Source organism: Anguilla rostrata, chromosome 10 (assembly GCF_018555375.3).
Source record: "Anguilla rostrata isolate EN2019 chromosome 10, ASM1855537v3, whole genome shotgun sequence".
Lineage (NCBI taxonomy): Eukaryota > Metazoa > Chordata > Actinopteri > Anguilliformes > Anguillidae > Anguilla > Anguilla rostrata.
The window spans coordinates 35039341-35056708 of NC_057942.1; the positions used below are offsets into that span (position 1 = coordinate 35039341).

The window sequence follows — 17368 nt, forward strand, 5'->3', positions numbered from 1 at the left end:
CCAGCGTCCAGCAGGTTCCACTAACAGACAGCATCCTTCCAGCGAGTTATGCTAACGGACAGCCAGCTTATAGCAGGTTCCGCTAATGGACAGCCAGCGTACAGCAGGTTCTGCTAGCAGACAGCCAGCGTCCAGCAGGTTCTGCTGACGGAAAGTCAGCATCCAGCAGGTTCTGCTAATGTACAGCAAACTTCCAGCGGGTTCCGCTAACGAATAGCCAGCTTCCAGCAGGTTCAGACAGACCTCCTTCGAAAACAGTTGCGGTGGGCCACCTCAACAAATGATTCATCTAGAGACCACAACTAGGCCACACAGGATACGTTTGTGGTTTAGAGCCCGTATACCGTGCACGTTTATCCTGAGGCTCCTGCACCAGCCCGTGAGCATCACTGTCAGCCCAATCCGCCCCTGTGGCCATGTCAAGAAAAAAAAGCCATGTTTGCACTGAACAGTGAACCAAGATCTCAATGGGTAATTACAGCCAAGTAGCCTTACTGAGAACCTAGCAAGCCTACAGCTTAATGGAAAATAAATGATGGCTTTTAAGAGGTTTACAGCAAGACAGATTAGGATCATTTCAAATACCTTTAACTATTATTAACAGTTATGATTCGAGTGGCCAGCCCATCAAACCAAGGTGAGAGCGAGTTCACGCTCGAGTTCTCTGCAGGGGGATAAATATGACTGATCCCTATTGACTGGGAGACACTGGGGAGTCACAGCATCCAGTCAGCCAGACCACTCTGACTGAAAACGTGAAAACAGGCCCAACCACCATGTGACTGAAGGACGTTTAAATCATAATGAAATGCCAGATTAAGGGGTGCGTTTCAGGCACTTCAAGATCTGAGTTTATTGTACGGTAAAAAGCAAGTATACAGATTAGAGATCCCTTTATTCTCAAGCCTACAGTTATACACGTTATCTCGGATTCCTTTACTCCAAAAGCCTGAAGGAAAACTGACCCAAAAAAAAAAAAAAAAAAAAAACTGTAAACCCAACTGACAAGGGGAAAAAAAACCCAAGCCCAGAATCAGTACTGATCCAAATGTATTGCATACATGAATTTATGGGTAGCAGTGAACAAGCCAAAATTACAGAATGTAGCACATTGCAAATAAAAAGCAACAGGAAATGTTAATGACTTTTAAAAAATGAAGAAAAAAAAACACCTGACTAAAATAAAGATGATGACATCAAGAAATTATGAAAAATATGAAGTGTGAGAATGAACCGTTAAAAGTAGGAAACACTTGTGTACTGTAACTGGAAGAGTTCCTCTCAAAAAAAAAATTGAAAATGGCAGAATTGGTCAAAGGCTTTCTTTAGAGTAACTTTCATAACACCCCCAACGGCTTTAGTGCAAGGACACTGGGGCAAACATAAAGGCAGATGGAAATCCTTACTGGTGTACTCCATTTTACACTTTACCACGACACCCCATGCTGTGGCCAGCACCGTCTGGGCCTGTGGCAACCGGTGAGGCTAGAACTCAAAAAGGCCTGGTGACAAGGGGCGTGGCTGCACAACCGATTATTTACAGAATACACCGGAATGTGGCTCATCCCCACTTCTATTTAACCTGTGCTGTGTAGGCAACAAGCAGCTACGTTGGCTAGATTCATACTTCATTTGTTGTGATTATTTCAAAGTTAGAAAAATAAACAGGCTGCAGATTTCGGCGATGCGACTGACACACACAAACAAGAATCTTCGGGACATACAGAACAAAAATCACATTGAAATGGGTCTCTTTATCGTTAATGCACAAAAGGGGAGGAGCAGGAACAGGAACACAAAGGGAACAATCGTGGGATTAATGTTTGCTTTTCCTTGAATGCCAACTCCCCAGAATTAAAAAAAAAAACAAAAACAAAAAAAAAATCCTATAGCACATCCATAATTTGATGTTTCAAAATGTATGGTACCTTCCTTCCTCGTCTCAATGCAGACCTGTACACTGTACAGTGTGCAAGCAGCATATATGAATCCTGTTTTAATAAACCAAAAACGCTTCTTGAAATATCTGTCTTCAGAAAGACATTCTCAGTGCGATGGAGCACCAAACAAAAAAAAAGAAAAATAATAATAAAATAAAATAAAATTTTATGATACAATTGCCAGATTGTCTGTCGTTTCCAATTAAGTGATCTGTTCTGCTGTAAATGTAATTTGCACATACGCCACAAAAGAGTGGAGATTTTTATTAGCATTTCATCAATACAGCTGGGACACGTTTCGCATATAATATGAAATCGAGTTACCTTCCGTGTACAAACGTACACCCGAGCTGAAAGCCGCCCTGTCAAAGAAAAATAAATCTGTCCGGGGAAAATACAAGGTAATCATTTTTATTATTCAGATCAACTTTCAGTCAGTTGGCTTTTTTCTGAAAAGGTGCTGCCCACAGTGGATTTGAATGGAACCCGAAGTGCGCCGCTCGAGTTTTTGTCAGAGTAGCAACGCGAGCGGCCAATCGACGCGTCTCGTGGCGGAAAGGGCGAGGGGGGGGTGGGGAGGGGTGCACCTACAGGGACTGACAACGGGAGCCAGGAGGACGCGTCCGCAGAGTTCGAGACCCGTCGCGGCGCCGAAAAGGACAACGGAGTCGACCAACATGGCCGACGTCTCAACCTCAGGGTCCGCCTGGCCGTTTTTTTTTCTCCCCCCTCCCCCACCCCCGCCCCCCGTCGTTAAACGCGACCTCCGCCGCCGTTCCCGGCTCATTTGGTGAAGGCCGCCACCACGGCCCACAGGAGCTCGTTGGCGCTGCTCTTGGCGCTCTCCCCCTCGGGCTCCAAGTCCAGCAGCACCCGCACCCTCTTCATGGCCAGGTCGTACTGGTCGTCCACCAGCGGGGCGAAGGCGTTCTCCAGCACGTCGGACGAGTGCGCCAGGAAGATGAGGGCCAGCAGGCGCTTGTCCATGCGCAGCGGGTCGTTGACCCACTTCTCCAGCACCGCCTCCTGGACCTTCTTGATGAGCCGCTGCTTGATGTTGTTGTTGGTGAGCGGGTGCGTGGTCATGTCGAAGAGCAGGAAGTTCTGTTTCTCCGTGGTCAGCACGCCCTTCTCCACCAGGTTCTTGGCCAGCCGCTCCCGCACGTTCCGCAGCTGGTAGTGGAGCTTCAGGGGGTTCCACGTCTCGCCTGTGGAGCGAGCCAGAGACAAACACGTAGCGCTGTCAGCAGGGAGAACGTGTGTGAAGCACAGTATCACTACAATACATTCAACAATGCTTACAGTTAAGAGGTCATTCATCAAAAATGTATTGCATGACTTTGTGGCCATTAACTGCATGAGACTGGAATCAATGGTTCGGGGGAAACTACCAGAACAAAGCGTGTCAATCATAATCCATGTGGAAATGGCAGTTATAAATCAAATACCAATCACCAAAAAGGCTTACTGAAGCACTTACTGAGTGTAAGCTGAGCCCTACAGCCCAGACTCTGTGAGCCTGTAATGTCATTAAACAATTATGACCAGGGCCAGGATATGCGCTGCAATATTCTCTTCACAGGGAAGGATGGACTTAGTTTGAATATGGTAGTCAGCTGCTGTCAATGAGAGTTGTCTTCTGTGTAGCCCGTAGTGTGGAAAACAGGCTTGTTCCTATGTCAGTGTATGCTCTCAGGGTGATGAAGGGATGGAAGGCTGCAGTAAAAGCGGTCCGTGCAAACGGGAGGAAAAGCAGTCACAAATGGACAGGTTCCAGACCAAAATCAAAAGCTTATTGGGAACCTCAGGGCCTATAAATTCAGTGCCGTTTTAGGGAGGGCATGCAAGGACATGGTCGTTATTACACCCCCCCTCCAGCAGCTCTGTCAGCAAGGCACTAAAGAAAGATGAGCAAACTCAGAGTGCGATACTTCTGCCAGAAAAGGCTAGGCAGCGTAAATCAGTTCAGTGACTGAACGCTACATACCGACAGACCAATTAAGCGCAGATTATCACAGCACTACGGCAGATGGCCATGTGCTAATCAGGACTCGAGGTAATGGGGCGTGCCGGGCTTAAATGGCTAGCTCCACACCCAAAATTACACTCGGTCTTATGGCTGCTGCAAGCACTGGTCACTATTGCTACAACCACATTGAGTGCCGCTAGAATCACACCATGAGAACAGACTGGCCTCCGATGACGACGAACACCAACAAATCACTGTGAGGATTTAACTGACAATTTTAGGCCCAACGGGAAGTTAAGTAACATTACACAACATTAGGAGTGAAAAAAACCCACTCCGGGAATGTCTCTTGTACAAAATCTATAAAAGAGGCCCATCTTTTTTGATCGGCTTAAGGCTATCAAATAAATGAGCGTTACTTTTCTAGATTTCAGAACCTTCAGAACATGAAACTGGGCCTACTTTTAATTTGAAATAAATCAAAGGACAGACAGTCTGAAACTTCCTACAAAGAGCAGGAAATGATGTCGGATGTGGCATCTCGGCATCTCGTAACATGAACATTCTGTAGAGCGCCACTTTCTGTGATCCCCCCCCCCCAAAAAATAAGGCCCTTATCTCAGCGGGATAGCGTGCCTCGTAGCCCTGGCGAGGGGAAAAGCCCATAAACGCGCTCAGTCGCACACCCCGATGCCTCCTGGGTCCCATCAGAACCCTGCGGCTCCTCCCACCTGCGGCGTCAACGTGACCTTTGAACCCAACACCGAGGCTCGGTTGTGTAACTTCCTGACCGAGCGCGCGGACAGAACGACCCCAGTTGCCCAGCAAAGTCCTGTTCGCGAACGCAAGAACATCTGAGATCGCTCTCTTGAGTCTGAAAAGCCCTGGAATAAATATTCTCTTTGGGGATCAAACAAACTGTGCAGCAGAACTCCTCCTCTAACAAGTTTGAAATACTTCCCAAAAATGTTCCAAAGATGTGGAAAAAAAACATGTCATGTTAAATAAAAATAAGACCAAATAATATTTGTATATATTTGTCCATCAGTGGAGCAAACGGAACTATTTCCAGCAGTCTTCGGCCACCTGCTGATAAACCAATGTTAAAAGCACACAACTTCGCCTGAAACCACTCCCTGAAAGAACTTGGCTGGGCCAAAATTGCTGTAAAGGTAAAACTATGGAGCTACACTAACTCAACACATTCTGCTGTCACAGCTTTTAATGGGGAAGCAGGGAGAAATGAATGACACCTCACAGCAAGGTCGCGAAGATCGAAAACCCGCCAACAGCATCTATCCCTGGGGGAGAAAATATAGTAGCAGGTAATGAAAGAGAATGCAGCTGTCACCCGATACAAAATCCTCAATTTCCGCGAGCGCCTCGAATCGACAGACTTTCAGATGCTGCGCGAGTCGTAGCTGCTGCATTTCTCGCATTCCACTGGATCAGCAAGTTACAGGAGGCCTCAAGCAAGGCTAAAATGCCTGAGCTGGAGTGAAAAGGAAGAGATTCTATTGTTTTGACTGTATTTGTTGAGTGTGAACCTGTATGTATGATGCGAGTGCAGTTACATGCCCACCTCTATCAGTGTGGTTATGAGTCTGTATTTAATTTAATGTTGGTACATGCCTACCTGTATCAGTGCGATTATGAGTGTGTATTTAATTTAATGTTGGTACATGCCTAACTGTATCGGAGTTGGTATGAGTGTGTTTATTAGTGTGGGTGTGAGCCTGTAAGTAGCGCCCAGCCTCGCTCACCGCTCAGCAGCTCGATCCAGCTCTGCACCGTCTCTGGCGGCTGCGTCTCTTTAATGTGTTTCAAAGCTTCGTCCAGCAAAACGTCCCCCGTCGGAGCGTCCGACTTGCATATCACCTAGCAACGGCAAAGGAAAAGGCTTCGTTACACAACGCGTGCGGTCCAACCTCACTGCAACGTACCACAAAAACACAAAAGACACCAGGGTGGGTGGGTGGGGGACCCATCCTGACTGCAGCAGGGTTCTTTCTCCCTCTGAGTGGCTGCAGACTGCGGAGGAGCGGTGCGCTGCAGAGGCTGTTTGGTCTCTGCCTGACGGACCCTGACCCGCAGTCAGGCGCTTGGCGCGCGCCGCGGAGGCGTCCCTGCCCCGGCCAGGAGGGGGCTGTGGGTAAGGACGCCCTCCACGCGCCCGTGTTCTGTCCCGAGCTGCGAGCCGGGACTCGTTTAACGAAGGACGCGCGGGGTGGGCCAACGGTGCCCTGCCCTACAGAAAATCTGCATTCCTCATCAGTTTCACAGCAAAAATCAGGCGCTTGTACAAGAACAGTATCACAGAACCTCTTACACACAGAGTTCCTTCTATTGGCCATGTCCACTTTAATACGTGACCGTGTCCTCTGTTATGGCCTACTTATTACACATTTCATATATCACATTTTTCTGACACTCTCTGGCTTAGGAATGGGTGTGAAACCGTGACTTGGGCATTGGTTTATAAGCCTGAGGATTGTGGGTGGAAATCCAATGTGGGATGCCGCATTGTACAGAACACTCCAATTAATACAGTGCAAACAACATAATTATTAATTATTAAATAAAGGAATGACGGAGTCTGAACCGGCAGGATATTTTTCATATTCATCATATACTAAATTTTAAAAAATCATATTTAAGAAAACTACGTATTATAGCAGTTGTGTGTGAAATAGAGAAGTCAGTGAATGCCTTAGGTTGTGTTTGATCTAATGATACATGAACACTGTGAACCATTTTATAAAATGAGATGCAATGATGTCAGTGGTTTGATCACTGGTAGGAATGAATAAACTAGAATACATCTGGCTGGCCTGCATTTCAGAGCTGAGACGATTGCAAATCAAATTACTCCCTCTAGTGGCCATGAAAGGAAAGGCCCAGCAGGTAAAGCGTCAAACACTTCACAATATTCGATATGACCTGTCCACAATGTCGGTTCACCTTTATATTTGCAACCTATTTCAGAATGCGTTTTGGACTTCAGCTTCAAACCACAACCAATTCAGTGTTGCAAATGTTCGTTTTACAGGTGAGAATAGACTAAAACTGCAGTCAGCCCCATTTCCCTAAACAAACGAAACGCAATAGGGAAACAGGGCAAAGGGCCCAGGGGTCGAGTAAAGTATGTTTGAAAAGCATGGCACTGTTACGAAGAAAGGAGCTTTTAACAAATACCATTAGTCCATTAGTCCTGTGGTTGGGAAATTGTTTTAAGGCCAAATACGATGGAAAAGACTGCTGTGCCTTCCACTGCTGTGCACAAAGTTCAGTTCTGAGTCTCAAACCACAAGCATTGACAAATATATCAGACTAGCATGTAACATAAAGGAACGTCTTAATCACTAGACAAGTAATCATTTATCAATTGTTTTTCTTTCTCAACATTCTTCAGACTGAATGATCACAGATAGCATTTGGCTATATCTAAGCACTGGAGATGACTCATAAGTAATAAAGAAATAATCAACAATAGTGTAGGTTCAAAGCTGTACGTGATGCAATCACAACCATGATAAAATTCCGTAGAGTTGAAGTGTTCAGATAAACAAGGATCACCCCAAGGATATGCTGGGACACACAGAAACTGATAAACTGCTCATATGCACAAATTCAGATACAGAACTCACACATTCTTACAGACAAACACCTCAGACACAGGCAAATAACACAGATTCTCATCAACACTACAGAGGGACAGACAGACAAAAAAGACTTTATACAAACAAACACTATGTAGTGTGTACCACCAGAAGCAGACAGGCTCTGGGAACTGCGTTGCACGCGCACACTCACACTCACACTCACACTCACACACAGGGGCAGAGACCCACCTTCCTGGCCAGCAGGCTCTTCCGGCGCATTCCGCAGGCCTCCAGCTGCAGCCTCCCTCGCAGCGCCAGCTCGATGAGCATGCAGCCGCGCAGCCCCGACGAGATGCAGTCGTTCCAGAAGGACGTGTAGCCCTGCCGACACAGAGAGAGCCGCGTGAGGCCCCGCGCAGGAAGTGATGTCACCGCAGCGCTCGGATACGCTCAGAGGAACGAGCCGGAGCAGTCAGAGAAAGGTACGTGCGTTTCTAAATCAAAATCGCTTCGGTCTCATTCCTGTTTGTGATAAACTCAGGTGCCCCATGCCATTTGACTATCCAAATTCAACAGTTAGAGGCTAAAAGATGAAACTTGGAACTGCGTGTGTGTGCGTGTGTGTGCACGTGTGTGTGTGTGTTTGTGTGTGTGTATGCATGTTTGCATGTGCATGCGCCATCTTACCGACAGAGAAATGCTTAAATGTATTACTATAATGTATTGTAATGCATATGTACTGAACTACAATCCCTAATCTGGACTATACCATCATAGTAATGGGATGGGGGGGGGGGTCTTATACCTCATGTTTATGGTGAATTTTACAGCAGCTTCTGCAGTCTAAAGCAGCTTCACGCTGCTGGAGGCGAACAAGGCCAGCATTGTGAGTAGGTCTAGGCAGGGGCAGAATCACTGCGTAACACCAGCAGACCCCCCCCCACACACACTTTCCCCGTCACACAGAGGCCCGGTTCATACTTCCAACGGCACAGAGCCGTAACAAGCGCAAACATTCCCCTGACGCTAAACCGGCCCCGCTTTCCCACAAAGCCAGGTATTCAAACCTCCGGAGCGAGTCAGGAGCTCCAGGGGCAACTGCAGCGGCGAGGTTCAATCTTTTCCCCACTGGTTCCTGCTCAGTGTAATAAACAGCGGTCTGTCGTGGCTGCAGGGGGTGGCAGAGGAGTCGACTTAAGTTCCGTTTCGGGAACAAGGAAACGCGCGGTTTGCCCCAAAGGTCACATTGCAAGTGCCTGGAGTTCGATTCCTTTCCCGCACTTTGTGACCTTCCCTGTCGTGCGCGTTGTGTGCCGTATCGCAAAACGACGGGCGATTTTCAGAAACCGACGCGGCCGTAACTTTGCGAGCGAGCGGCCTCTCCGAAGGAGGCCCAATAAAACAAACGTGAAGAGTGAGTTACGAGCCGACAGCGGACGTTGTGAAATACTCTCCGGGCGAGGGTGCAGTTTTAATTAAACGCCTTTTGGGTTTTTTGGGAGGGCTGAAGGCGCAGTACAGGCCCATTTTTCAGTGCACAGCTCTGCTAACTCCCGCCCTGTACTACTCCAGTTTAACATGAGCTGAGCTGCATGGCTTTTTCTTTTCCTACCTTTCGTGGGAAATTAAATTTACAGATCGGCATCTGCCATCGGGCCTGTCCTGACGTCTCTCCCAGTAAACCGCTCTCTGTAGCTGTGCTAGCTGGATCGAACGGCGTGCAGCTAAAGGCAGCCTATCCAAACGCGGCTGTGGAACTTCCCCTGAGGTTATGTCTGCCATTTGCCACTGTTTTTTTTTTTTTTTGCAGTGACGTGATGCTTAATTACTTGCCCAACTGGAAATATCAAGACCCGTTACAGTGTGACTGAACAATGAATAACAATCTTTTACACACCTCACTATCTCTGTAACAGCCAATGAGTGAAGAGCCCAAACACCCAGGGCTATAATTTGGGCGAGAGTGTTTTGATGAGCTAACAGTGTAAAAATGGCCTCTGAGCATGGAAACAGACATGACTGCTCTGGATGCCCTCAGCTCACTGCAGTGACATCATTTCCTGTACAGTGCATTTAATATATGAGTAAAAGCAGTGCATTTAATATATCCAGCTAAGAGCAATGCATTTAATATATCCGCGTAAGAGCGGGACATTTAATTTATCTGGGTAGGAGCAGTGCATTTAATATATCTGCACTGCCAGGAAATGAGCGAAGCTTCCTTCCCCTAATTAATAATGGACAGAAACTGTTACCACCAGGTCAGGGCTCTACGCTGACATTTTTTCCAGTTGAAACATTTAGGAGCACTCCAATACATTCCACTTAGCGGATGAGCATGATTAGTAGTAGTACAAATGCGAATGTCTGTGACTGAGTGATGAAGTTACACCATTGGTCGGCCGGTCCAGCCATATACTACGTTTTGACCTGGTCTTGTTTGTTTACAGTTCACACACATCAACTTTCAGGAGCAAATGCTCCTAAAATGGGAGCACTGTAGAGGCCTGCAGTTTCATTTCTCTTAACAGCGCTGGCTAGCTTAGCACTGACTGGGTTTCAAGAATTATTCAAATGTATTCAGACCGTAATTCACTCTGTCGAGTACTTGGCATTACTTTAAATCATGCAGCTAAACCCTGAGCTATGTTCAATCGTGAGAATACAGTAGGCCTTCAAACACAGACTATGCTGTGCTGTCAATCAAGCAAAAACATGACAGAAAGAATAGAAGCAGTCTCATTGAAAGCTTGCGCTGTTCTGGGGCTGCGCTACAGGTGAAATCTCAGCAAGAGCCGAGCACCAAGTGGCTATTTATAAGGTGCAGTCGTGGAGCGGGAAGCTGCTGGTCTGAAGCAGCAGATGCGGCGATGGAAGAGGATGACCTGCCGGAAAGAGAGAGAGAGAGAGAGAGCAGGGGAGGCTGGGAAAAGACCGCTGTCTGACAGTCTCAGCGGTCCCCGCCAGGCTGCTCCCTGCCGAAAAAGCCAACTCAACAGATGGCCATGGCATCGAGGCTGCCATTTGAAGTTCTGCCTCTTTACCAGTCCATGAAGAACTACAAAGACCAAGAAGGAGAAGAGGGGGCACAGTGGTCCGGTGGTTAACACTGTTTCTTCACAAGGAGGTGGTTCCAGGTTCTCCCTGTGTTCGCCTGGGATCCCTCCGGGTACTCCAGTTCCCTCCCGCACCCAAAGACGAGCGTGTCGGGTTGGGTACGCTCCTGCCATTGCCCTTGACCAAGGCACAGGCCTCAGAACCGGAGTTGGTCCCCAGGCGCTGCACTCTGGCTACCCATAGCTCCTAAGTAACTAGGATGGGTTAAAAGGAGAGGAGAAATCACCCCACAGGGCTCAATTAAGTGTATCTTATCCAATCCATACGTTCATTTTTCACAGGCCTTGCGTCCTAACCAGTTGATGGACTTGTCCGCCCCACATAATGTGCCTGACAGTTTCGACTGAATCCGGGCCCTGACAGCCACAAATTTTCCTGTGAGTCCAGAATGGTGTTCTAAGTGGTCAATTAAGGTAATCGGTGCGGCTAAGCAGCTAAAAGCAGGCGAGCGCTAGCGATGCTTTCCTGTACCGGGGCTAGGGTCCTGTATTTCCGCTCCAGGTTGTAGCAGCCTGTACTCCAGCGGAAATCCGACGTTCACCTCTACATCTGGTCTACGCATGAGATAAAAGCCCAAATTATAGTGGGGTTTTGTGTCCTAAAAACAAATCATCACATTAACCGAGTAGAGAAAAACCAGCCAGTTGGGATAACGGACAAAGCTACCACACACGAATTCCAAAACCTGCAGAGCAAAGCCAAACTGGGGCGATGCGTGGAGATGGACAACACATCTCATAAACAAAGCCTTCTATTTCAGGCCCTGGGGGACTGAACAGTTTTAAAAGATTCAAATGTTGAAATTACAGCCCCCTTCTTTTTCATTTGGCTCACGTCCCTGTCGTTAATTAAACCGGTGAAAATATCGCGAGCAGAATGTAGACAGGGCCTCTTGAGCAGTGAGTCATGTAAAGCAATCGTTTTTTGGTTTCCGGCCAAAATTAGTTCTCGTTTATATCACGTTTTCGAAAAGCAACAGCTGCTCCTCAAGGACAATCTTTACTCTGTTAGCCAGGCTTCCATAGTAACTGACGCTTGTGACTTCAAAGCTTGCAGAGTCAATCCTCAGGTGAATAATGTTGATAAGGATTATGAATAGACTCTGGCTTGGCTTATGTTCTTGGCCAGACGTAATGAACATCTTTCGTGCATTTTTTTTTCTTCAAAGCAACACCTGGAAAGTTCTCTCATCAATCTACAATGTCCAGGGGCTCCCTCAAGCTCATCATTCTTATTAATGAATTACTGAACAACTCTGAACATTTCCTTTTGATTTTATACAGGAACAAACCTACACTGAAACTTTGCACACACACTCACACAGAGAAGGTAAAAAGAAATTTACAAAGAACTGTAGAATAACTATCTCTGGGAATTCATAAATAAATTTTGCTAGGTGCACTTTAAATTTTACATTTTGGAGGATTACATGCATACATTTACATTCTCATAATAATCACAAAATTCCAAAATCCCTTGGAGCTTAGAAGAGAGAAACTGCCTTTTTTCCATATATACTGACCAAAAAGACAAAATATTCAAATTAATTGATAGCCACAAGGACAATGCAGAGTTACTGTGTACTGGCGACAGACAGCGGTATGCTACGAGTGAATGAGCAGACCTGCAGATAGATGCAGGAGGCTACACTCTCGGCTATAGTGAAGCACAGCCTCTGTCAACAGCTCAAATGTGCTTCACTGTGTATCATTTTCAAATAAACTACAGCTGCATCAAACAGACACTGCCACTACTGATCAGATAAGATGACCGTGTCACTAGTGGGCTGAATAACTGTTAAACGGGATTCTCTATTGTCAGAATAACACATCAATCAAATGCGAAAGGAGACGATATAATGTGGGCTGTGATTGACAGCACTTTCACCGGAGTGCATCCGTTCAGAGCTGTCCTCGGAGGACATCATCATGAAGAGTCAGGCAGTTCAAGGCGTGCGTCAACACAGCCATTTGCAAACGTAATAGACAATATACCCAGCAATACCACACATCTTATATCCCTCCAGCAAAGATCATGTGTAATCAGATGTTCAGATGTCCACGCAGTATTTGTGTTACAGCGCACACCTGTTCAAGCATGAAAATGACCACAAATCCACTGGAGGAAGCCAAGAACAAAATGGATCCCTGCTTCTAAGAAGGACTTCAGTGAACGCCGGGCTACTGCTGAAAACAATTAAAATAATGGCGCACTGTTAAAAATAAAAGATCACAGTGACACTTTAGCAAGACGTAAGACTTAAAAGCATATGCAAAGAGTCTCTATCTTCTTTAAGAGTCAATAAAACACAAATGGACTGGCTGTGTGACGAGTTTGGACAAATATTTGCAGAGAGGCCATCAACTGATGCAACGGCGAAACGGAATGTTCCAGCGCAGGCAAAAAAAAACAAAAAAAAAAACAATTAACTTCACACACGAAGCTGCATGAAAAAAGACACCCGCGAAAAGAAGAAAAAATATCACCAAAAAGCCATTAGTGACCCCGAGCAGCCTATAGCTATATGTCAGTGGGAAACTACAGAGACACAGTGTCTGACTCAAAATAAGAAGTGTGTACATTGTGTATAAGTAAGGTCTACTGAGGCCTCGGCTTTTGGGAACAGACACGCTTCCTGCTGGACTTGTGTGTAAATTAAATATGTCAATGTCCAGACAGAGAGAGAGAGAGAGAGAAGCTCGCAGGCTAAGATTATTCTACTCAATATTGCATGGGTGAAAAAGGCCCGTTGCACAGAAGACTTCTGAAGCTCTTTGGAGACGGTGACTCAAAGTGCTGGGTAAGCAGAAAAGTGTCTCTCAGAAGAGCTGACTCAGTCCTGACCTGGAGAGGAATAGAAATGGGTACTTCCACACTTACTTTGGTGTCAACAGACAGATTTCATGTGGCATTCACACATTACTGCCTCCACTGGTCCCCAATCTAACAGTTTAGCAGACGTCTGTATTCTATGCAAGAAGGATACATGAAAGCTTGATTTTCTTTCTCTTAAACAAGACGTGATAATGAATACTGTAACAGATGCTTTAAAATTAGTTTGTTGGATGCACCGGCCTCTAATTGGGAAACATTCGCAGCTATGCAGGATAAACAGAGCCAACTGTTCAGGAACAGATAGATGTGCCAAATTCACAATTCTGCGGCGCTCACTAATTTAGCAACAAAGTCTCAGTCTACAAAGTTAGACACAGAGAGTAGGCTACATGCTACAGTGATAATGCCAGCTGATGGGATCAAATAAGGTGAACTAGGGGTGGACAGTATGGTTAAATTATAATGCAACCAGTGCTCCAAGCCTTGATTAGCATCAGCTGAAAATTCATGAGAACCAGCTAAACGATTGTTTATTTAGCACACCGTTATGATTCCGTTTATTTCTCATATTAACAGAAAATATTGCGGCGTGTATAGTGCAATACCACACCCGGAATAAACCTATTTCCCACCCCCGCAGTAAGCCACGCATGTTCACAGAACATCCACAGCACATTTCTTGCAAACCTTTATCTTGCAAGTGCCCTGAGATGTAAAAATATGGGTCAGGCATGACCCCGGAAACATGAACGCTGTGAGTGCTGTGAGTCAGTCTGGATAAGTTAATATTACAGCTTTGCACCGATTGCTTGGCTTTCTGTGCATGCATGCATACCCGTCACCAAACGCCCACTTGTAAAGGAATCACAGATGTTATCATATGTCTTACAGGAGAGAGAGCACATGTGTTTCTAAGCTGAAAAATTTTGGTGCACTCTAATGCATCCCAATTAGTACGTGCGCTCCTAAATAATTTTCTCTGTTAGGACACCGAAGTTCAGGCGCAAATACTCCACAAAAGGAAGTACTGTAGAACCCTGGAGCGTTATCTTTGAGTAGCAAACAGAAGACTGTGCAATCACTGTGGAGATAAACTTTCAAATGATAAGCAACCAGTAAAAGCTTCATCAACAGATACCGCATACCACTCCTTACAAACAAACCAAATTTGCAGACCACGCTTACAGATTCACATTTCGACTTTGGTCTTAAAGTGATCAACTGATGTTGTGAACGTGCTTCAAGCTTCATTCAAACATACAGAGATAAAATAACAGTCTGGAAGTGATAATTCTGCAGCATAACTTAGATTCATTTTGGCAAAGCAAGATTTGTCCAGCCCGATATAGCCCATTCAAATCTGTTGATCCAGAGTAACCGAGGGCACAACCTTTATCAAAATTATCTTAATATCAACACTTTCAAATAACTTCAAAAGGCATTTACTATAACTTGCTTCTGACAAATATCAATCTGAAACAAATTCCACTGACATCAAAGGACACAACATTCAAAACAGGCCTCTGTGCAGTTCCATGTACTGCCTTTGCAACATGGTGGAGAATGACCACTGAACAGAACAAACAATCCTGCTTTTAAAGAATTGGAGAAATTAACCTTTGTACTGTAAATATCGCACAGCAAGTGATCAATGCATCTGAGGGCGGGACCGTAACATTACAGTAGAAAATGAGTGACTCATCGCACTGACATTTGGATGTGTGCTATTAAACTTTTAATTTACCCTGGACTTAAGGCGGTTCTCCTACTCAATGCACTACCGAGTCAAGACCAGCTATCCTTGGATTAGAAGGGTTAATTAGAAGCGTTATTAAAATCAAAAATAAAATGGCAGTTCCCATTTGGGCATCTTTCCTAGACATAATGGACCGTTTTACATAAATGCCACCCGGCCCCCCTGCCAGCACTGAAAAGCACTCCTTAAGTGCTAATTTCCCAGAACACAGTGCACAATGCACTTGTTGTTCTCTAGCACCCTGTCAAGAGCGTAGCTCAAGAGACCAGATAGCACGGAGACCGTGTGCTACACAGTACCGCTCACTAGAGTAAGGTTTAAACCGGGAGAAAAATCAGGAGTCAGCCAGATGCAGGACACCTCCAAATGAAAACTGGAGAAGTGTCATGACGAACGCTCACATACTTGGCAGAAAAGAAAAATCCAAAATATTGAATAAATGTATGCATGTATGTATGTGTCAGTGCAGTGAGAGTACCGAAGTGACATGAAGATTACAATGAAGACGTGTAACGTTAACAGTGTCTGTCTGTCTGGTTGGGTAAGTATTGACGGGTGGGTACTGTGGGAGACACTGCCCGTCATTAATATTTACATTAACATTATTAACGTCAGCTTACTAAAGTGTGTGAATTCCTGCTCAACAACACATACATGGTTGGAACATTAATCGATAACCCCCTGTCGTTCAAGTAGCAAAGTCGAACGATATCATGGCAATGTTGGAATTCTAAAATCGCACATAGCTAGTCTAGCAAAACTTGGCTAGCACCCGTTTAGTACAGCTAGCTTATCTAAACAACCATCATAATAGCAGGACGTTTGCTGCTAGGTATCCGCGATCACAATTTGCAGATAGCTGCGGCCACATAACGTTAGCCTGTGCAGCAGCACCGTTTACGTCTGGCTAACGTTTACTAACTAGTCTAGCTAACGCTAGCTTTCTGCTTGTATTCCCACTTCGAAAACAACCCTCGTAAGCGACAGTTTCTCAACGCTATGTAAGCCAACATTACGAAGTTACAGTTCTAATGTCACACCCGAGTCTAAAAAATTAACATTAACTATATGAATACATTTTTGCTGGCTAGGTAGCCAACTAGCAGGCTGCCAAGCGGACAGTAGTTCGAGAATCTGTAGCTAGCAACAGTAGATTCAGTAGCTCCTGAATCGACTGTACCTAGCTTAGCTAACTCGAACTCAATTTCTTGCTATTAAATATGTCAAATATTAAACCTCTCGGTCTTTCAGTCCCAGAAGCAACACCTCCTCCATCAGAGTGAGTCGGGTTTCTTTGGAGTCTCCCTTGTCATCGTCTTCCTGTTCTTCCCCGCGACGGGCCTCGAAGTCCTCTTCCCCGGATCCTCTCTCCTTGTCGGTGACAGCGCTACGAGAGGCCTCGGTCCGCCTCTGCACCAGGCCTGAACTCCGCTGGCTGAGGGAAGTCATAGTCTGCAGAGTCCTAACAACACCGAAAACACGAAGCCACAGATGTCGTCTCAGCTGCGATTAAATCTCTTTAAACTTAGCGAAACATAAATAGGTTCAAACGGGTGCCTTTACCACAGTTACTGAATTCGGTACTTGAAACCGTTAGAGGCAGCCCAACCTCTCCCCCTTCTCCTATCTCCCTCCACTCCTTTCTCCGTCTTCGAGTAGTTTTGCCCAATATGGCGGAGAACGATGACGACAGCAGTGGATGTGGCACTTGAGCTAACGTTACGCCCAGGTAACACAAACCATATGGGGGCGCGAGCAAGCTGGCCTCATTACTTGGTCGAGGCAAGGTAACGTAGTAAATACAAGGTAAATTGTGTTTACGATAGTATGCTCCTACGGAAAACTTATACCCCCACCCCCGATTCTAAACAAATCAACACTGTACTACAAAACATTATATCGTACATAAGCTGCATACTAATTGTAAAAAAAAGCTGAGACTTTCACCAAAGTTGATGCAAAATACGAAGTATGAAAACATATAGGGTAAATGCTAATAACTTTAGCCAAAGCCTTGTAAGAGCATATTATAATATTCCATATTGTCCTATAACATTATTGATTGTTTCGTTTCTCCACAGGTGCTACTGCTATCAGTGAATAAGTGTTGCATAACTTAGCCTGTATAAATTAATTCCATCAGTATATT

General features: G+C 45.5%; 1 protein-coding gene across 1 annotated transcript; it reads right to left on the bottom strand.

The window, feature by feature from the left end:
• Positions 1–2188: 2188 nt before the first annotated feature.
• On the bottom strand, positions 2189–16940 carry golph3a (golgi phosphoprotein 3a). Its single transcript, XM_064296705.1, has 5 exons — positions 16783–16940; positions 16456–16681; positions 7761–7892; positions 5673–5787; positions 2189–3148 (listed from the first exon to the last, which is right to left on the bottom strand). Exons 2-5 carry the CDS (start codon positions 16666–16668, stop codon positions 2724–2726), a joined length of 885 nt encoding a protein of 294 aa, XP_064152775.1. The 5' UTR covers positions 16669–16681; positions 16783–16940; the 3' UTR covers positions 2189–2723.
• Positions 16941–17368: the final 428 nt, after the last annotated feature.

What these genes read in the sequence shown, in the direction of transcription:
- golph3a (XM_064296705.1), bottom strand. Translation starts at nt 16,668, where the DNA reads ATGACTTCCCTCAGCCAGCGGAGTTCAGGCCTGGTGCAGAGGCGGACC. An exon ending in AGAGCCTGCTGGCCAGGAAG is followed by an intron (nt 5,788 to 7,760) that starts GTGGGTCTCTGC and finishes TGCCGTTGCTAG; the next exon opens with GTGATATGCAAGTCGGACGC. An exon ending in CTGGATCGAGCTGCTGAGCG is followed by an intron (nt 3,149 to 5,672) that starts GTGAGCGAGGCT and finishes CTCGCTCCACAG; the next exon opens with GCGAGACGTGGAACCCCCTG.